This window comes from Nicotiana tabacum, chromosome 18, assembly GCF_000715075.1.
Source record: "Nicotiana tabacum cultivar K326 chromosome 18, ASM71507v2, whole genome shotgun sequence".
In the NCBI taxonomy this organism is placed as follows: Eukaryota; Viridiplantae; Streptophyta; class Magnoliopsida; order Solanales; family Solanaceae; genus Nicotiana; species Nicotiana tabacum.
The window spans coordinates 142,969,388-142,986,829 of NC_134097.1; the positions used below are offsets into that span (position 1 = coordinate 142,969,388).

General features: G+C 36.2%; 1 protein-coding gene across 1 annotated transcript; it reads left to right on the top strand.

Moving 5' to 3' along the window:
• Positions 1–6,883: 6,883 nt before the first annotated feature.
• On the top strand, positions 6,884–13,054 carry LOC107780856 (hexokinase-3). Its single transcript, XM_016601459.2, has 9 exons — positions 6,884–7,778; positions 9,827–9,977; positions 10,091–10,273; positions 10,686–10,760; positions 11,530–11,673; positions 11,769–11,867; positions 11,954–12,081; positions 12,235–12,316; positions 12,451–13,054. The coding sequence occupies exons 1-9, from the start codon at positions 7,507–7,509 to the stop codon at positions 12,835–12,837; spliced, it is 1,521 nt and encodes a 506-aa protein (XP_016456945.2). The 5' UTR covers positions 6,884–7,506; the 3' UTR covers positions 12,838–13,054.
• Positions 13,055–17,442: the final 4,388 nt, after the last annotated feature.

A 17,442-nucleotide genomic window follows, 5' to 3' on the forward strand; every position in this document is an offset into this window, starting at 1 on the left:
AAAACCTCAAAATTTGTTCCGCAAAAGGATGTTCCTCCTTCTTCGCGACTGACCATTGAGGTCGAGGAGACTGTTCCTGATGTGGTTGTTGATGAACAGGTAGAATAGCCCCCTTGAAAATGTTCATTCTCGGGGGTTGTTCGGTCACCGATGACTTCAATGTTGAGAAGCCTTATTCGGTACAGAGTCGGGGTGAGGAGGCCTCGAGATACATTTACTCAATTATCGAAGAAGTCCTTCCCTCGGTCCGAAAAGTCTACAATGGGCCGAAGAAGACATAGTAGTCCCCGACTCCGATGAGGCCATTACCACCCAAGTTGAGGGATATCTAAGTGTTTATACTTATACCTTTACATTGGGCCACGTGGACCTGGTCATCTTAGACCTCTGCAGAAGGTATAACATATGTCTTAGCCAAATTTACCCATCATTGTGGAGGGTCGTAATCATCCTTCGATTCTTTGTAAACAACATTGATGGATGCTCGTTCACCATCGATCATCTGCTCCTCTTGTACAGTCTCCGAATTTTTCGAGGAGAGGGATTGATAAAGCTTATACGTCGGGCCAGCAAAGCCCAATTTTCGAGCATCGACGAGGGCCAGGATCGGGGTTAGCAAGGACGCCTTGTCCGGGTGAGGTTCCAACCCGGTACCTGCTGAGTGGAGGCCGTTCCCAGAGAGGTGGAACGTATTACGTAAGCATGACTCCCTTTAAGAGTTGATTTCATGTTTTATCTTTCTTTTTATTATCGGTGTTTGTTGTGGTGTTGCCCTTGCATGAGTTTCGAATGCTATCCCTCGGCTCAAGGAGTGGGTCGAGGGTATTATTTCATAGATGCCCTACTCCGAGCACTTATGGCGCAAACTCTCGAAAGGTCATTGGGAGGCTCGTTCCCATAGTAAGGTTCCTTCCCCTAGTAGGTCGTATTGAGCTTCTTCTTCTAGCATTGCATTCTTATTCCCTTTTATTTTCCTTCGCATATTTGCCTAAGAACGTCGAGCTTAGGCCTCCGGTCGGGGACGAGGACTTGCCTGTTGAGTCTTTTGCCCCGAAGCAGGCCAGAGAGAATAAAATGAGGAGGGCTTCGAGTTCCCTCGAGCTCGGAGAAAAAGTAAATGAAAATGAGGCTGGTCCGTAAGCCAAAGGAGACCTCTAACTCCCGAGTGCTTGACTCGAGCCCGAGGAAGATGAACTCTTTATGGCCTACGAGCCATCTTTGCCCGAGGAATGGGCGGCAACCAAGGGGGTAACGACGGAGGCTAATCCCTCTCAAGTTCGTTAGGCTGATGCAGTAGTGAGGGTTGAGAACCCTCAAGACGCCGGATCTGCCCCGCCCGGCATCATAGATATTCCGGAAAACCTTCGCTCACATAATCAATGTTCGATGAAGCCCGAACGACGAAGGAACGATCTAATGAGGGGGTCCATGGAGCGGACAATCCCTTTCGAAGCTTCTTTGACGACGTAGACTCATCCGCCCCGGAGGACTTCACCGGATTGTGCGACTTAGAAGTGCCGAGGAAAAGCCCATCCTCGGGGATCGGCGAGTGGAACTTAAGTCCGAGGTTGGTCAACCGATTCCCAGCTTCGAGCACGGATCCTCGTCGGAAGCCATCAATAATTATCAGCATCCCGGAGGACGCCCAGGTTCTCTCTGCCCCTGTCGGGATAGCTAGTTACCTCTTGTGCCTGGTAACCGAAGAAGACCAGGCAAAAATAAACGAGGTGGATGCGACATGCTTGTTCAACGAAGCACAACAGGGCGTTGAACCGGTAAGGTGTTACAAAACTCTTTTATTTTTCAAACACAATTCTTGATGATTCTAAGCACACTGCCTTTTGTTGATCGTGTTTGATTGCCTGACAACGTTCTCCGAAATATTTCAGGATTAGGACCGACTCCAGATGATGATCCTGATATTCTCGAGGGTGGGCGTCGTGCCCCCGAACTCTGACCCGATGAGACCCTTGCTTCGATTTCGGCCCTTCGTCGTAGTGTTTTGAGCTCGATTTATTCTATCGAAGATCGAGGTACACCGTGAACCCGGGTTTACCCGTATACAACTATGTTATCAATGTGAGGGGTCGCCGGCACCTAGAAAAGTTCGGCAAGATTTTCATGAATATATGTACATGATTTAAAAAAATACTAATATATTAGCAGTGACACCTTGTAAACAAAGTAGTTTTTCGTTGAAAGCAAAAGTGCATTCCCGACCTTCAAATTCTGGGTTCGCCTCCGGCCGTACGACCCTTCTTCGGATCCTGCATGAACGCGAAATGCTTCGTGTACTGGACTAAATCTTTTTAATAACTTGAAGTTAATTTCGACCCCCTAGGCATGTTAAGACCCCGTGATAGGTGCAAAATGAACATGTAAAAGAGATATTTCAATTGTATCAAGTGTTTAAGTTTATTTTACTTAGGAGTGTACTTATAAAAATAAGAATGACTAATAAGGACAATAAAGATGGAAGTTTTCATTGGTCAAATCAAAGTCAAAACATATATTGCTATAATATTTGGCGCATGAGAGCCAAGACGGACTGTGTAGCTATGAAAGGGACCACCCCACTTCCATTTTAAAAAATAAAAACTATAGTATATATCACAAAATGAAATAAAAATTAATGAGGATACGAATATTCGAAATTGCCAAGCTGTATAAATGGCCAAGTAATTAACACACAGATTCAACATGTAAAACAAAGTTGATTAATTATTGTCTCTTTCCCACCCCCCACACCCCCACCCCTTCTTTGATTTTTATTTTTTTTAATGTCAGTTTATTGATTATTTTGTAAAAGGAGATAAATGGTTGAACCGAATTAATCGAACGTTAAAATTAAACATTGTGTAACTAAAATTACATGTATATCGTTTAAAGTAAAAAAGAAGAGAAAACAAACCAATTTGGATTTGGTTTATATATATTATTATTATTTTACGTAATCAATAATTTCTAAAATGTAATAGCATATTAGTTACTATATTTACTAGAATACAATTAAATATGTATTAAGAAAGCCTACTACTATTTAACTATTGGAGATTTTACCATACTTTTTGTAGCTTGGCTTAACGACACTAAATAATTTAAAGTATGACTAAGCTACCCCATCATAATTAAACATACTTTCTCAGGTATACTTTGTCTTGTAGTTGTTCCAAATCTAATGGTTAATACTTAATCATAATTATTCTCTTCCATTTAACGCAATTATAACTCTGTTTAAGTCACTTTCTCTTAGTATATCTCTTTTTCATATTTGGATATAAATAATATCTTATAGTAGTAATCTATAAACTATCATAAGAGGGTAAGAATGAACATTCAGGGAAGTTAATATAGGGCCCGTTTGGCCATAAAAATATTTTTACTTTTTTGGGGAAAATTTTGATTTTATTTCGGAATCAATGTTTGACTATGAAAATTTCAAATTTCAGTTGAAGATAAATTTCGATTTTTTCCGAAAATTTGAAAAATTTCAAAAAATTATTTTTCAAAATTTTCACTTCAAATCACTCACAAAAATTTAAAAACAACTCCAAATTATATTCATGTTCAAAGACAACTCTAATTTTCAAATATTATTTTCGCTTGTATTTTCTTTATTTTTTTCGAAATTTCACAATTCTTTTGTCCAAACGCCCACTTAGTCTTTTTATAGGTGAATTTTGTGTGTTGGTAAAATTAAGAGAAAGTAATCAGAATAAGGAAATTTGGTAATACAAGTTTAATTTGTTTTTAAGTGGAACATGGAAATAAATTATTGGCATGACAAGTATCAATCCTATTTTTCAAAAAGTAACAAAAGGATAATCAAACTATTTTACATTCCCTTTTTAATGCCTAATATAAGAGAATGAGTAAGAGAAGAACCTAGTGAGCAGAGGATTGTATCTACATTTGTACAAGGCAGCAGCTCTCTATAAATGAGCTACCATTCAATTGGCAAACTAAAATCTAAAGTCATAATTATATAGTAGATCATTAGGAGGGAAATAAATCCCACTTGGTTTACAAGTAATAATTTGATCAAGCAAGTAAAATAAAACACTTTTATGCATATCTCAACTATGCTGGAAGTAAGATGTATTAGCACTAGTAGTAGCTCTTTTTTATTTATTTATTTATTTATTTACGTGGTGTCTGATACCTACTTTGGAGTCTCTACTTCAAGCTTGGCAAGAGGAGGGCCGTATGGTCTCTGATACCTACCTTGGGGTCTCTCCTCCAAGCTTGGTGAGGGGAAGGGCGTATGGACCACTCCATTCAAAGTATCACAAAAGACTATTGCACCTAGTAGCAAAGCAAACCATTAGAACTAAAGTCACAAGTTGCATGCCTTCAGAGTCGATGATCTGTTCAACTCAAGATCCTCTCTCTAACTTGACGAAGCGCATGAGCAATTTATCCTTTCTCTTTTAGGGTTAGAACTTACTGAACAACTACCTTATTTGATTTTCATGACTTTTTTCATTCCCAATTAATGTTCGAAACAGAGACCTTTGATTACGCATTGAGGAATCTTATCCATTCTACTACATTTTTTTGTGGCGCACTAACAATAGTTATTATTATTATTATTATTATTATTATTATACCAGTGTAATATACAACAATGAAAACCCAATAACAACAATAATAACATGTCTCGCATATTCCTACAATGTAGAATCCGTAGATGGTAATATATACGTAGACTTTATTGTTATCTTGTGGAGATAAAAAAAATATTTTCGATAGAATCTAGGCTCTATACTTCACATTTTCTTTCTATTTCATTTTTTCCTTAAATTTATTGGAATATGGTGTGTGTTGTTTGGTGGGAGAGGGGGGGTCTAGGGGTGGGTGGTTCAAGGGGGTAGTAGGGTGTGGGGTGTGTGGAAGACATAAGAAAGAGGGAGATAAAGAGAAAGAATAGTACAGCTATGGGGGTGCATTCTATTGTCTTTTGTACTGTCTAGTGAAATGTAATGAAACATTATATTTTTTCCTCACTTTTTAATGCTTAGCTGGAATTAGCGGAACACAGCTGTCACTATGGTACGGTCCGCAGCGTAACCGCACCTTCCAACGTCGCCGTTTTTCCACATATTTTCCTTTTTTCTTTCTTCTGAAATTTGCTGTCTTTTACCTACCGACCCCCAATTAGTAAGTTCCAAATGTCCATTTTGTCCAAGACTTTTTAATTAATGACACTTTAGTCCCTCCTTTTCATTTGATATGAATTTCATCAAAGTGGAATCACTTTGTTGATTCTCTACATAAAAACTTGTGGGCATGAGAGGGACCAACGATTGATTTGGTGAATTTACTCAATTGCCCTCTTTTTTATTCACTTTATATGGTTGGATGAAAATAGAACATTTTGTTATAAATGCAACCTACTCCATATAAAAGAGTAATAAAGTTACAAATCCTTTACATAGATTTGAGTGAGAGATTTCATTAAATGTACAAATCTTGTACATAGATTTGTATATGGAATTATTAGCCGACGGCATTAATTTAGATTAGGTTTAATTTGGTCTACCCTATTTATTTGGATTTATTAAATTACTTATAATAGAAAATCTAATATGGGGATATTCAGTGAATAGAAATCTTAAGTAAAAAATTCAAATGTGAGGTTTAAAATGAGAAAAGTTCAACAAGATAATAATCGCAATTAATTCAGTAATCAAGATCTATTCAATTTTGTAAAAAAGATTACAGATACATATATGTATTTTATAAATTTATAAATTTATAAATCACTTATATAGATGTACATTTGAAAGCGTCAATTTAAATATTTATTCAAAAAATTATGTTAAAATTGTGCCGATGTTACATTTTTGGATCTCTTATCATATCAACATAAGGACCGTATGATATATTTGGTGTCAATTAACAAAAATCTCAAGTAAGGGGCTCAACACAAGTTAAAAAAGAATAAGAATAAGCATAATCATTATATCATACTCTTTATAATTTTATAAATTTACATCAACTTATTAGGAAAAAACTCATCTTTATTAGAGTCAAAAGTATTAAATTTAAGCCGTATCTTAATTATTAAAAGTTCAAATATAATCGTGTATGTATAACTATAATAATCCATTTAACTAATATACCTAGTTTAAATTGAATGACAAGATACTAATGATTTGTAGTAAAAAAAAATATACGTAGATCTCGAAGCGTAATTTTTATATTGTCAAAACTTACGTCAATGTTTGAACAAGATTCACATGCTTAATTTGTTCAATTGGTACAATAATTTAAGATTATTTAAACTACTTATTCATTATCCAAAATGTAACCTTTAATCATATTCAAACTCAAAAAAAGAAGAAGAGAAAAGCTAGTCATACCCCTTTCAACTATGAAGGAAAATAGAGAGTCAAAAGTAGTAAATCTTTAAAACTTTTCTAAAAGAACAAAATAAAAAACATAAGGTAATAATTATGTAAATTTCAAAGCACATATATCAACAAAATCTTCATTATTCACAAGTCAATAACTTAATCATATGAAAATTCAAATCAAACAAGTCAAAAAGACTAGTCACATAGCTTTCCACTATTAAGGAAAAAAGAGAAAAACAAAAGTCCCTATCACAAAAGTTAGTCAAAGTTTAATCAACCAAAACTTTTCAAAAAATTAAGGTAATCCAAAAATTCCAACCCAATGGCAAAACCGTAAATACACATCAACATGGTGCCTTAACTTTAACAAAAACTCCAAAATCTAGTAAATTCTTTTTCCCTTTTCACGATAATAGTCAAAAAAGAAGCGCCACAAATCTGTCATTTCCTAACTTCATCGAGGGTAAAACTGTCTTTGTAAACCACCTATAAATATCGGAAGTTCGCTTTCACCTACGCCCCCTACACACACAGTACAAAAGCGCAACACCGCCCTTCTTTCTCTCTCTCCCCTCACTCTTTCTCTCTCTAGTATTTTTTTCAAACAACTGGTCGCCTGAAAAACATCCGTCAACGTCGGCGTTGCCGGATATTGCCGAAAACCTCGCCGGAGAATATTCCAACGGATAAACTGTTTTACAGTTTCACTTTTAAGCAAAATCTCCGTGCTTCTGGCCACATCAGTAGAATAACGGCGTTCTTAGCCGTAGACGGTGTCCGGACGGACCACAGAATAGGCGGTGACAGTAAGTTTCAGTTATCACTATTGGTAACGACATCACTCACGGCGTTGATTACCGGAAAGTACGCCGTTGTTTTAGTTTTGGAAACACTGAGCTGTGTGTGTATTGTGTGTGTCATCGGGAAAAGGAAACGGCTCTATTCCGTCAGACGACGCCGTTTAAGTGATTTTTATCAGCGAAGGTGTTGTGTTTTGATTAAAAGGAGGGAGTTTTAAATTAAAACGGGGTATTTGACTGGAAACGGTGTCGTACTTATACAAAAAAATGATTTGACTGATTTATTCTCGAAACGGGAGAAAGGCAGAAGAAAAAGCACAAATAAAAAGAAAAATAAACGGTGTCATATGGGGAGGTTAGGGGTGGGGATAGCGGCGGGGTTTGCTGTGGCGGCGTGTATTGTGGCGGCAGCTATGGTGGGTAAGAGGGTAAAAAGGAGGAGGAAGTGGAAGAAGATGGTGAAGGTTCTAGAAGAATTGGAAGAGTCGTGTGGTACACCCGTGGGTAGGCTAAAGCAAGTAGTGGATGCTATGGCTGTTGAAATGCACGCTGGACTTGCCTCTGAAGGCGGGAGTAAACTCAAGATGTTGCTTACTTATGTTGATAAGCTCCCAAATGGGTATACATATTTACAATAAAGTTTCAACTTTGGTTTTCATTCTGATTGCATTTCGTAATTGTTTTTGGTTTTGTATTCTCCCTCTGTCCATTTTATGTTTGACTGGTGACTGGATTTAAGAAAGAAAGAAACACTTTTGAGACTTATTTCTAAAACGAAGCAGACATTCGTGATAGCTATAAGTCATCTCATCAAGGCTAAAATCAAAATTTTAAGTTGTTTTCTATAGATAGAAATGTGTTAAATTCTTTCTCAATATAGAAAGATGTTAGACTAAAAAGGTAAGCATGTCACATGAAATAGGACGGAGGGGTATCACACATTTACTAATTCACTCGGCAACTACTACAAGTACGGGAACTTTAGTATATCCATGCCATGTTTTTCTCTTGTGCGAGACCAGTAAACCATCCTTTTGGCGGAAACAATTTGATTTGTGCTGATTGCTTAGCTGTTACGTTTATAAAAATTCATACGGACAATTCCATATGCATATAAGTTCTTCTCTTGTCTGTTTCCTTATGATTAATTTGTTCTTAAATCCATTCATTAGCCACACTTGCTTGTGTACTGCTAGTGGTAACCGTAATATAGACAAAATGTTGAGAGGCTTTTTTTTGTGGGGCGGGGGGGAGGGGTGTTACAAGTGTGTGCATCTGCAAGGAGGCCGTGTGTTAAAGATTTTGTTATGTGGTATGTGAGAGATCTTTTTTGTCTTTTATGGTTGGCTAGGGTGTGCATGGTTTTGCTATTTTGGATGGATTATGTGGTTAGAGTCGTGAAGTACGAGGAACAATGCGATGCCCTCTTTGTTCAACTATTTTGATCACAATAAAATTTGGGAGAAATAGCAGTTAATTTGTTATTTTCCTTCTGTCAATTGATGGACTCTATTTTTAGTTCCTGCTGGTTTATTAACTATGGCTGAGTTTTTTCTTTAATTTAGCACACTGATACTCTTTCATTGCATGAGACTGGCACAATGTCTTTGACTGTTTATATTTGTTTTTCTATTTCTCTCTTCTTGTGTCTCTCTTGGGGTTTTCATGAGTTTATTCGTTAGAATTATATAGCGAAGGTTGTGCACTAGGAGAAATTTCAGGTAATTACTTTGTCAAAATTTGAGAATGCTTCTTGATTAAAAAAGGAAAAAAGAAATTGAGAATGCCTTTGTTTGTGAGTAGTCTGAAAAGGACATGCAGTTGCTAGTTTAAAATGCTTTTGGTTAATTAAGACATAATGTGGCTTTTGAGATGTATATGTGATGCATGAGTCCAGTGATAAGTTTTGCGATGCTAAACAGATATGCTGCTGTTGTGCAGAATTTAATAATATTGTCACTAAGGTAAGTAACTAGCCAATGTGTTCATTGAGTAATTCAATGTTAAATATTCCTTAAAAGTTAGTGTTCACCATAAAGATGATTCTAATTTAGTGCTCTGTATATACGTATCATTTTGCCTTTTGCTGATTTTCCAAAGAGTTTTTTGGGTAGATGATATTGGATAGCAGGTTCACTTTGATCGATGATTATAGTCACTAGATAACGACCTTGAAAACTGGAGTAATTGATTCAATCTCATTTTGCTTCTCCTGCTTGTTTTTGTTTCCTTATATAACCTCTTTGATTTGCATGTGCACTTGACCAAGGAATTTTCACTTAGTAATCATCATGAAAATTAACCACTGGAATATTACTAAATAATCTTCTTCTTTTATTGTATATTTATATGTATCTTCCATTTACTCCTTGAGCGTTTACTCCATAGGGATGTTTTTTAAGACATGAGGACGTAGTAATAGGGAAAGACTTACTTATCATGCCCTATAAAGGAAATTGGAAAAGAATTTTCTTCAAGAAAAAATTCAAATGTACATCAAAAGACTGAGCCTTTTCAGATTGAATTGCCACTTGAGCTAGTGAAATACATTCCTTGCTATAGCCTGCAGTTATAGTGTTTGCTGACAGGTGGATACTCTATTAATTATCTCTAATGGTCATATTCTTTTTGTTGTTTGATAACTAACCTTGTGCTTATGTTTTTTAGGAGGGAAAAGGGAACATATTATGCTCTGCACCTTGGTGGTACGAATTTTAGAGTCTTGAGAGTCCACTTAGGAGATCAAAGGTCTGCTATTCTTGGACAAGATATAGCAAGACAACCCATTCCACAACATCTAATGACTAGCACAAGCGAGGTGGCCGAGTTTGAGCCTCTAATGTTCTGTTATCTTTCTGCAATTAACAAAATTACATTTGATTTGGTAGAGATCAACATAGTCTTTATCCTTTTCCCTGTTATTATGTGCAGGATCTCCTTGATTTCGTTGCGTCATCATTAAAGAACTTCATTGAAAAGGAAGATGATGGCTTGGAGCAGCCTTCACCCAGGAGGAGAGAACTTGGCTTTACATTTTCATTTCCTGTGAAACAAACTTCCGTTTCATCTGGCATTTTGATCAAATGGACAAAAGGATTTGCGATTGAAGACATGGTTAGTTAACAGGAGTCTTTGCTTTTGGATTCTATATAAAGAATAGTTGTAATTATGCATCATTACCTTTCATTAAAAAGGTTGTAATTATCTATCCTGCTGGATGTTAGCTACTTCCCTTTTCAGTGCTTCCGAGTCTATTTTTTTTTGTGCTGCATGTATCACTTGAATTCTCAAACTAAATTTACGACCATGCAAAGCTAACAGCTAGGAAAGTGTTATCTTTCTGACCCGAGTCAAGATTACCTTTATATTAAGTAACTACATGTCAGATGTAGCTATTATTGATGTGAATATGTGGTGTATATTTATTAACCAATGCATGCCCTTTATTCTTTTAAGATCATTAATATGTGGTATTCTATTTCTGATAGATCTTTTTTTCTGGTTTTATTTATCTCGTTATTTTTAGATTGGAAGAGATGTTTCTGAATGTCTACAACAAGCAATTGCTAGAAAAGGTCAAGATGTGCGGGTGGCAGCATTGGTGAGCATTTTCCTTTGCCAGTTTCTTGCTTCTTTAAAACTTCTGCTAAATGGACATGTTTCTTGCTCATGTTTGTGAGATTTACTCTTGGGTACTTATTAGCTTCTCGTTGTCCACGTCGTCCCCTTGTTTTCGTCTTCAGATGTAATTTAAAGCTGTATGATATGAGACCTTTACCTTCTATTCATGTATCGTGCTATATAATAGGATAGTTAATAACAGAACTTGTTTCAATGATACTGTTAAAGAAAAGGGAGCTTGCTTCAATGATGAAGCTGCACAATTAGACGTCTAACACTTTATCTTTGTCAGTGTATTAACCACTATATTATTATAACGAATGTAATGGGCTTTTATTTGGAAATTCAGTTTTTTCTACTATGAGCTACCTCACCTTCTTTAAGATTTCAGTCCAGGTTGATGCTGGATTATCCAGTTTAGAAGATGCCGAACACAGGTGGTTTACTGAGGATGATTCAGTTCTCTGGGGCATTTGACGTGGTCATTAACTTTATGTAGTATTAGGAGACAATGTAGTTGGTCTTGAATAGGATCATCCAGTATCAGAACAATAGCCTTCTCTACAATCTGGAAAATCATTTATCGTCACCAGTTTAAAATGTCTTCCCTTCTATAGAAGTTTCAGATGTTTTTCTCCTCTCCCTTGTATGATATAGTTTTCTCCTTCAAATTTTGATTGAGGATTGATTAGTTTTAGCTCTTGAGTGCAATGGCTGTTAGATTTTATTAATGCCGCATTATTCCTCAGATGGGAACTCTAGCTCTTGGACATTATAATGATGAAGACACAGTTGCCGCAGTTGTAATTGGGACTGGCACCAACGCATGCTATTTGGAACGGGCAGATGCAATTATTAAGTGCCAAGGTCTTTTAACAACATCAGGAAGCATGGTAGATGTTCTTTTCTTCATTTTTCATATTTCTGTAGTCTCAGTAGTTTGTATAAAGGTTTTGCTTACTTGTCTTCCTACTTTCTGCAAACATAGGTAGTCAATATGGAATGGGGAAACTTTTGGTCATCTCATTTACCAAGAACCTCATATGATGTCGACTTGGATGTTGCTAGCCCAAACCCAAATGATCAGGTAAAGCATTTATTCTTTGGACACTCGGTGAATATTATGTGGCTTCTTACTCAGCAGCAAGCATCATATCGAGGATTTTGCTGCAGGGTTTTGAGAAAATGATATCAGGACTGTATTTGGGAGACATTGTCAGGAGAGTACTCCTTAGAATGTCGCAGGAATCAGATGATTTTGGACCTGCATCTTCAAAATTAGCAGTTCCTTTCGCCTTGAGGTACATACCATGTTTTCTGCTTGTCAGATTTTGCTCCATGTGGAGCCTTTCGTTTATCCGAGACTATTTTGTATTGATATATATGGGATCTCACTGCATCATCACACTTCTCTGCAATACGATATTTATTAGTTTTACTGGGAATGATGGCAGGACACCTTTGATGGCTGCTATGCACGAGGATGATTCACCTGACTTGAGTGAAGTAGCCAAAATTCTGGGAGAAGTTCTAGAGGTAGACCCTCTATCCTTACACTTGATATTGCAACTTAGCCAATTGTGGCATATTACACCTGTCCACATCTCATTTAATACTTGACATTTTACTTGGTTTCTTACTGTCTGCTTCTTGGCATTTTCGACTTTCAGTTACCTGATGTCCCTGTGAAAGTTCGGAAGCTTGTAGTGAAGGTATGTGATGTAATTACTCGAAGGGCTGCTAGATTAGCAGCTGCTGGTATCGTGGGAATATTGAAGAAGATAGGTCGAGATGGAAGTGGAGGCATAGCTGGTGGAAAATTCAGGAGCGATAGACCAAGTCGGATGAGAAGAACGGTTGTGGCTATCGAGGGTGGTTTATACACAAGTTACACCTTATTCAGAGAATACCTGAATGAAGCGATGAAGGAAATTTTAGGGGAAGAAATTTCCTCGAACGTCATTCTTAGGGTCATGGAAGATGGATCAGGGATTGGAGCAGCTCTTCTTGCTGCTGCAAATTCAGCCTCTGAAGTGGATAGGGTACAGCTGCAGTGAATATAAAGCAAATACTACTATATATACATATCTATACACAGCTTTGTAAATTGTAGAAAATTGTTTCAATATTTAAATCCTATCAAATGTAATAGGAAGGTTGTGTATATGTGTCATATATGTTCAACTCTGATGTTATAGTCTAGAATATCCCCGTTGTGTTCTTAGAATGATCATTTGGAAGTTGTATGTGAAATTAATGCCATTGTTGATTTCAGTATTTATCCCCTTTCTGTATTTTTGTGTATGTAAAGAGAAACAATCTTTTGAAACGCTTCCATTTAATTATATATTCATTCGTTTATTTCTCAAACACAGCCCACTATTTCCTTTCCAACTTTTGTAGTATATGACATGTTTTTATGCTTTACTGTTGTTGTCTCTTCATTTGTCCTTGAACATTGACTTGCCCAGCACCTCAAGAACTAGAAGAAAGAAGCACTTAGCCTAGTGCTACACAGTCCAAGTTAGGGGTGGAAAATGCGCGGGTCAGATATGAGCTGGTAAAAAACGAATGATATAAAAATGGATAAAATATTCAACCATATTTAATACAACAACAAAAACAACAAATCCATTGTAATTCTATTAGTGGGGTGGTGAGGGTAGAGTGTATGCAGATCTTACCCCTACCTAAAGAAGGTAGAAAAACTGTTTTTGGAAGACCCATGGCTTAGGGAATATAAAGAGGGATTCAACCATATTTAATATGGACAAAAATTGGGTTAACCGATGAATAATATGGATATATCCATATTATCCATGGATTCTTGAATACGATCATTTTTGGAAGAATTCTTAGTCTTTCGAACTTGCGAACCCCAATTTGAGTCTTTGCAAATTTAAAAATTAAACTCATTGGTTATCCATTTTTTAAATGGATAATATGATTTAATCAATTTTTAAAACGTTCATTTTTCAACCAATTTTTTAGTGGGTAATATGGATGTATAACTGATTTAATCCATTTTGTCACCACTAATCCAAACTGTGAGGAGGAAGAAGCAGATGGAAGATATGATCACTCGTGAAAGATCAAAGCATCGGTTGCTTCCATGTACCCTCTTCTTCGATTGTCTTGACACCTTAATATTGAGTTCCCCTTATTCTATGAACTAGTATCCGTACCGCATGTTATGCGGAAAATATTAAATATAATTTTTGTAAGAAAATATTATTTGTGAAATGCGGTAGACACAAAGGTGCAAATGGTATTGTTTTAAAAACATATAAAGTCACGGGATATTCATACATACATTCAGGTCATGAAGGAATATCGTGTTATAAACACCTAGTGAGGACAACATTCCTAAGAAATGAAACCTTAGATGATTGGTCATTTTTTATTGTAAACCATTAATCTGATCAACCAAGTAACCCATTAATTAGTTAACTCCCACAATATCAAACCTGTGCAGGATGAGTAAATCGTAGTTACGATAGATGCTCCCACCAACTGTGTTATCAATTGGGAGTACAGCTTTGTTTAGTAACCACAATTCTGCTTGAAAAATGAGAAGTAATACTATTAAGGTGTGAGAAATTCCGAAGCTTCTTAAGGAACAAAATCACTTTGGTTGAAAAACATAATTTTCTTAAATACAGCCTCAAACCGTGACATGGTACAGTTTCACAATCCGGATATCTGCATAAAGAGAAGGTCAAATGAATTGTCTGATTTCTCGAACTCAAGCATGGTAACAACAACTTCTCAACTTTGCGAAACAATAGGTTCAGTATCCTTGTCACAATCTTCAAGAAGCACAAGTCATATCAGAATTGAGTATCAGTACTTATCGAGTGTAAGCGTCCATAACCATAAGAGATCTCATACGTTAGATATTTAACAAAAGTAAGCATCTGAACCAAATAGAAAATATCCTCCTAGTAGGATCACACAAGTCTTAAATTGTCCTATAACCGTTGATACCCAATTTTTTCCTATATATTATTATATAAAAATACTTTAAATAGCATGTACATGCATATATAAGCATGCCCAAGAGTTTTGGTATTTTTTCCTAATTTTTAAGATTTTAAAATTAATTTATTGTCTATTTTTAGTAGTACAAAATCCAATAATTATTCCCAAGATTATCATTTTGGTGAATAACTTATTTTATTCTCATATTTACACCAAAATATAATTAAGGTGATTTTTGTATATTTTTTACAAATCTATTTGGTATTTTTAAGCTAAATTGCATGTAATTGCAATTATAGCCTATTTCACGATTAGTAGCATTTTATAATTATAAAATTATTTCTAGTATTTGTAAATTAATATTTATATAGTATTTGTTGGCTCATTGTTTTTAATTTACTTTTAAAATTATTATTACTATTTTTTATAAAATAAAAAGGGAAAATAGGCTATTTAACACTTAGCCCATTTCTATTTCAATTACAGCCCTTTCACCTTTCAATTTTGGCCCTCAATTTGACCTAATTCCACCCCTAAATTAAACCAGCCCAATCCCCAAATTACCCGACCCCTGACCCAATTAAAAAAAACCCACCCGGCTCCCCTTTGATCCAGGTCGTTGATCATTTTGATCAACGGCCGTAATTCACCCTTTCCCTTTTTAATTCCAAAACCCCCTTGACCTAATTCATTTCACCTGAGACGCCGCCTTTGAACCCCTTCGTCTCTCAAATCCTCTCGAGCCTCTCCAAAATCCTAATCGTCTCCCACCTTATCTCACCATATTTCCACCGGAATCCATGTCGTCTCCGGCCATGGATGGTCTGTACTCATCCTTTCTCACCATCAGACCTAAACTATTCAAGGTTTTGAAGCCCGACTTCAATGGCTCTCTTCAGATCCTTCTCAGATCTGTAGATCTATGGCTTCTCCGGCCATTACCCCGGCATGTTAAAGCAATATGAGTCTTTTCGACTCAGGATCTGACTTTCCTCAAGACCTTTCCCATTTCTAGGGTTTTCTTTGCAACTCTAAGCCGCCTGAGGTTCTGTACTAGCCTATTTTTTCGTAGATCTGTGATATGTCTGAGCTTTACTTGACATTTTAAAAGGTTTTCCCCCAAATTTCTTTTTCAAAATCGCTCAATTTCAATTTTAGCGTTTCTGAAAAAGTTTCTTCAAATATCTTTCCGATTCTTTCTGTTCCTTCTTCATGTGTGTTTACCTATATTATGCTCGTATGATTTCTTTTCTACTATGCTTGAGTTTGCTCTCTTGTTTCCTTTCTATTATGCAAGATTCTTCTACTTTTGTTGTTATTCCTGTACTCACATGTTAATCCGTGTTGTTAATCCTTATTCTTTGCTATACGTGTTTATGGTTGAGTTTTTCGATTTTGTTCACTTTATTTAGCTCCGTTTGTGTTCTTGCTAAGCATATTTCACCTGCTTTTGTTTAAGCTCTTATCATCTCTTTCTTCTGAACTTATTTAAACTCCGAGTTTTCTCAAACATGTTCTCATGACCTTGAATAAGTTCTTTCTATCATGTATGTTTGTTTCTCATAATGTCTTTGGAAGAGACTTCTGAGCCTCTTTCAATGACCTGCTCTCTCACCTCTATGTCTAACTCAATTCGAAACCCTAGGATTTGGGGGTTTCTTTGGCAAGTGATATTAGGGTTCCAATTTGGGACCCTAGGCTTTCAGACTCACTATGAGTCTATAACTGAACTCGATTCCCTTTTGTTTGTGACTCTAAGGCTTTCAATATTAGACTCTTTTTCTGAGTAACTTGATGATTCCTTTCGTTTGATTGGTATGATTTATATATGTGAAATTTCTCTTTCAAAAGGTTTTTACCAACTGATTGATTGATTCTGAAATCCTTTTAATAAGGCTGACGAATTGTCACTGATTTTTCTTCGATTGAACCTCCTTTACCTTTCTTGACTTGGTTCATTCGAATTGAACCTGTAATGTTGATTTTACTGGCTGTCTGATTGATTCCCTTTCCTTTTTCTTTACAAACCAAGTACCAATGGACTTTTGCCTTAAATAAACTCTATGTATTTACCCGTTTTATGCTACTGTGAAAAGATTTTAATCAAATTTCTTTCCTCAATTGTATTCTACCCGTTTGAAATCAAATCCCTTAACTGAAGGAAGATCATATGAGACTGATTTCAAAGTTATTTCCTTACCTTTCTTACTCGTTTTCTGCTCTATAAAAGGGACTACCCTTCTGCACTTTTGACACCACTCGAGTTCAATACCTCGAACTTTTAGATCAATACTTTCAACTTACTTACACACTTTATTGCTTTGAGTTCAATACTCTTACAACATTCTGCTCTTTTCTGGGATCTTTTGGAACTTTTGCTTGCAACTTGGCTTTTTCAAGACTACTTTTACTTGTTTGTTTTCCCTGAAACTGGTATGTTCTAATTTAGCTTTCCTGCCTCACCCCTATGTGTTTATTTACAGTTTTCTGCAATCCTGTTTACTTTGTTGTTCATGATTAATGTTAACTATGTGTGTTCTTTCCTTGCATCTGTTTTCTGTTATGAATCCCTACCCCTATTCCATTCTATGTGTTTGAGTTGAGGTTCATGGCCTAGCAGTATCCAAATTACTGCCCAGGTCCAAACCTGATCCTCAATGGATCCTAACTCTCAATTTTGG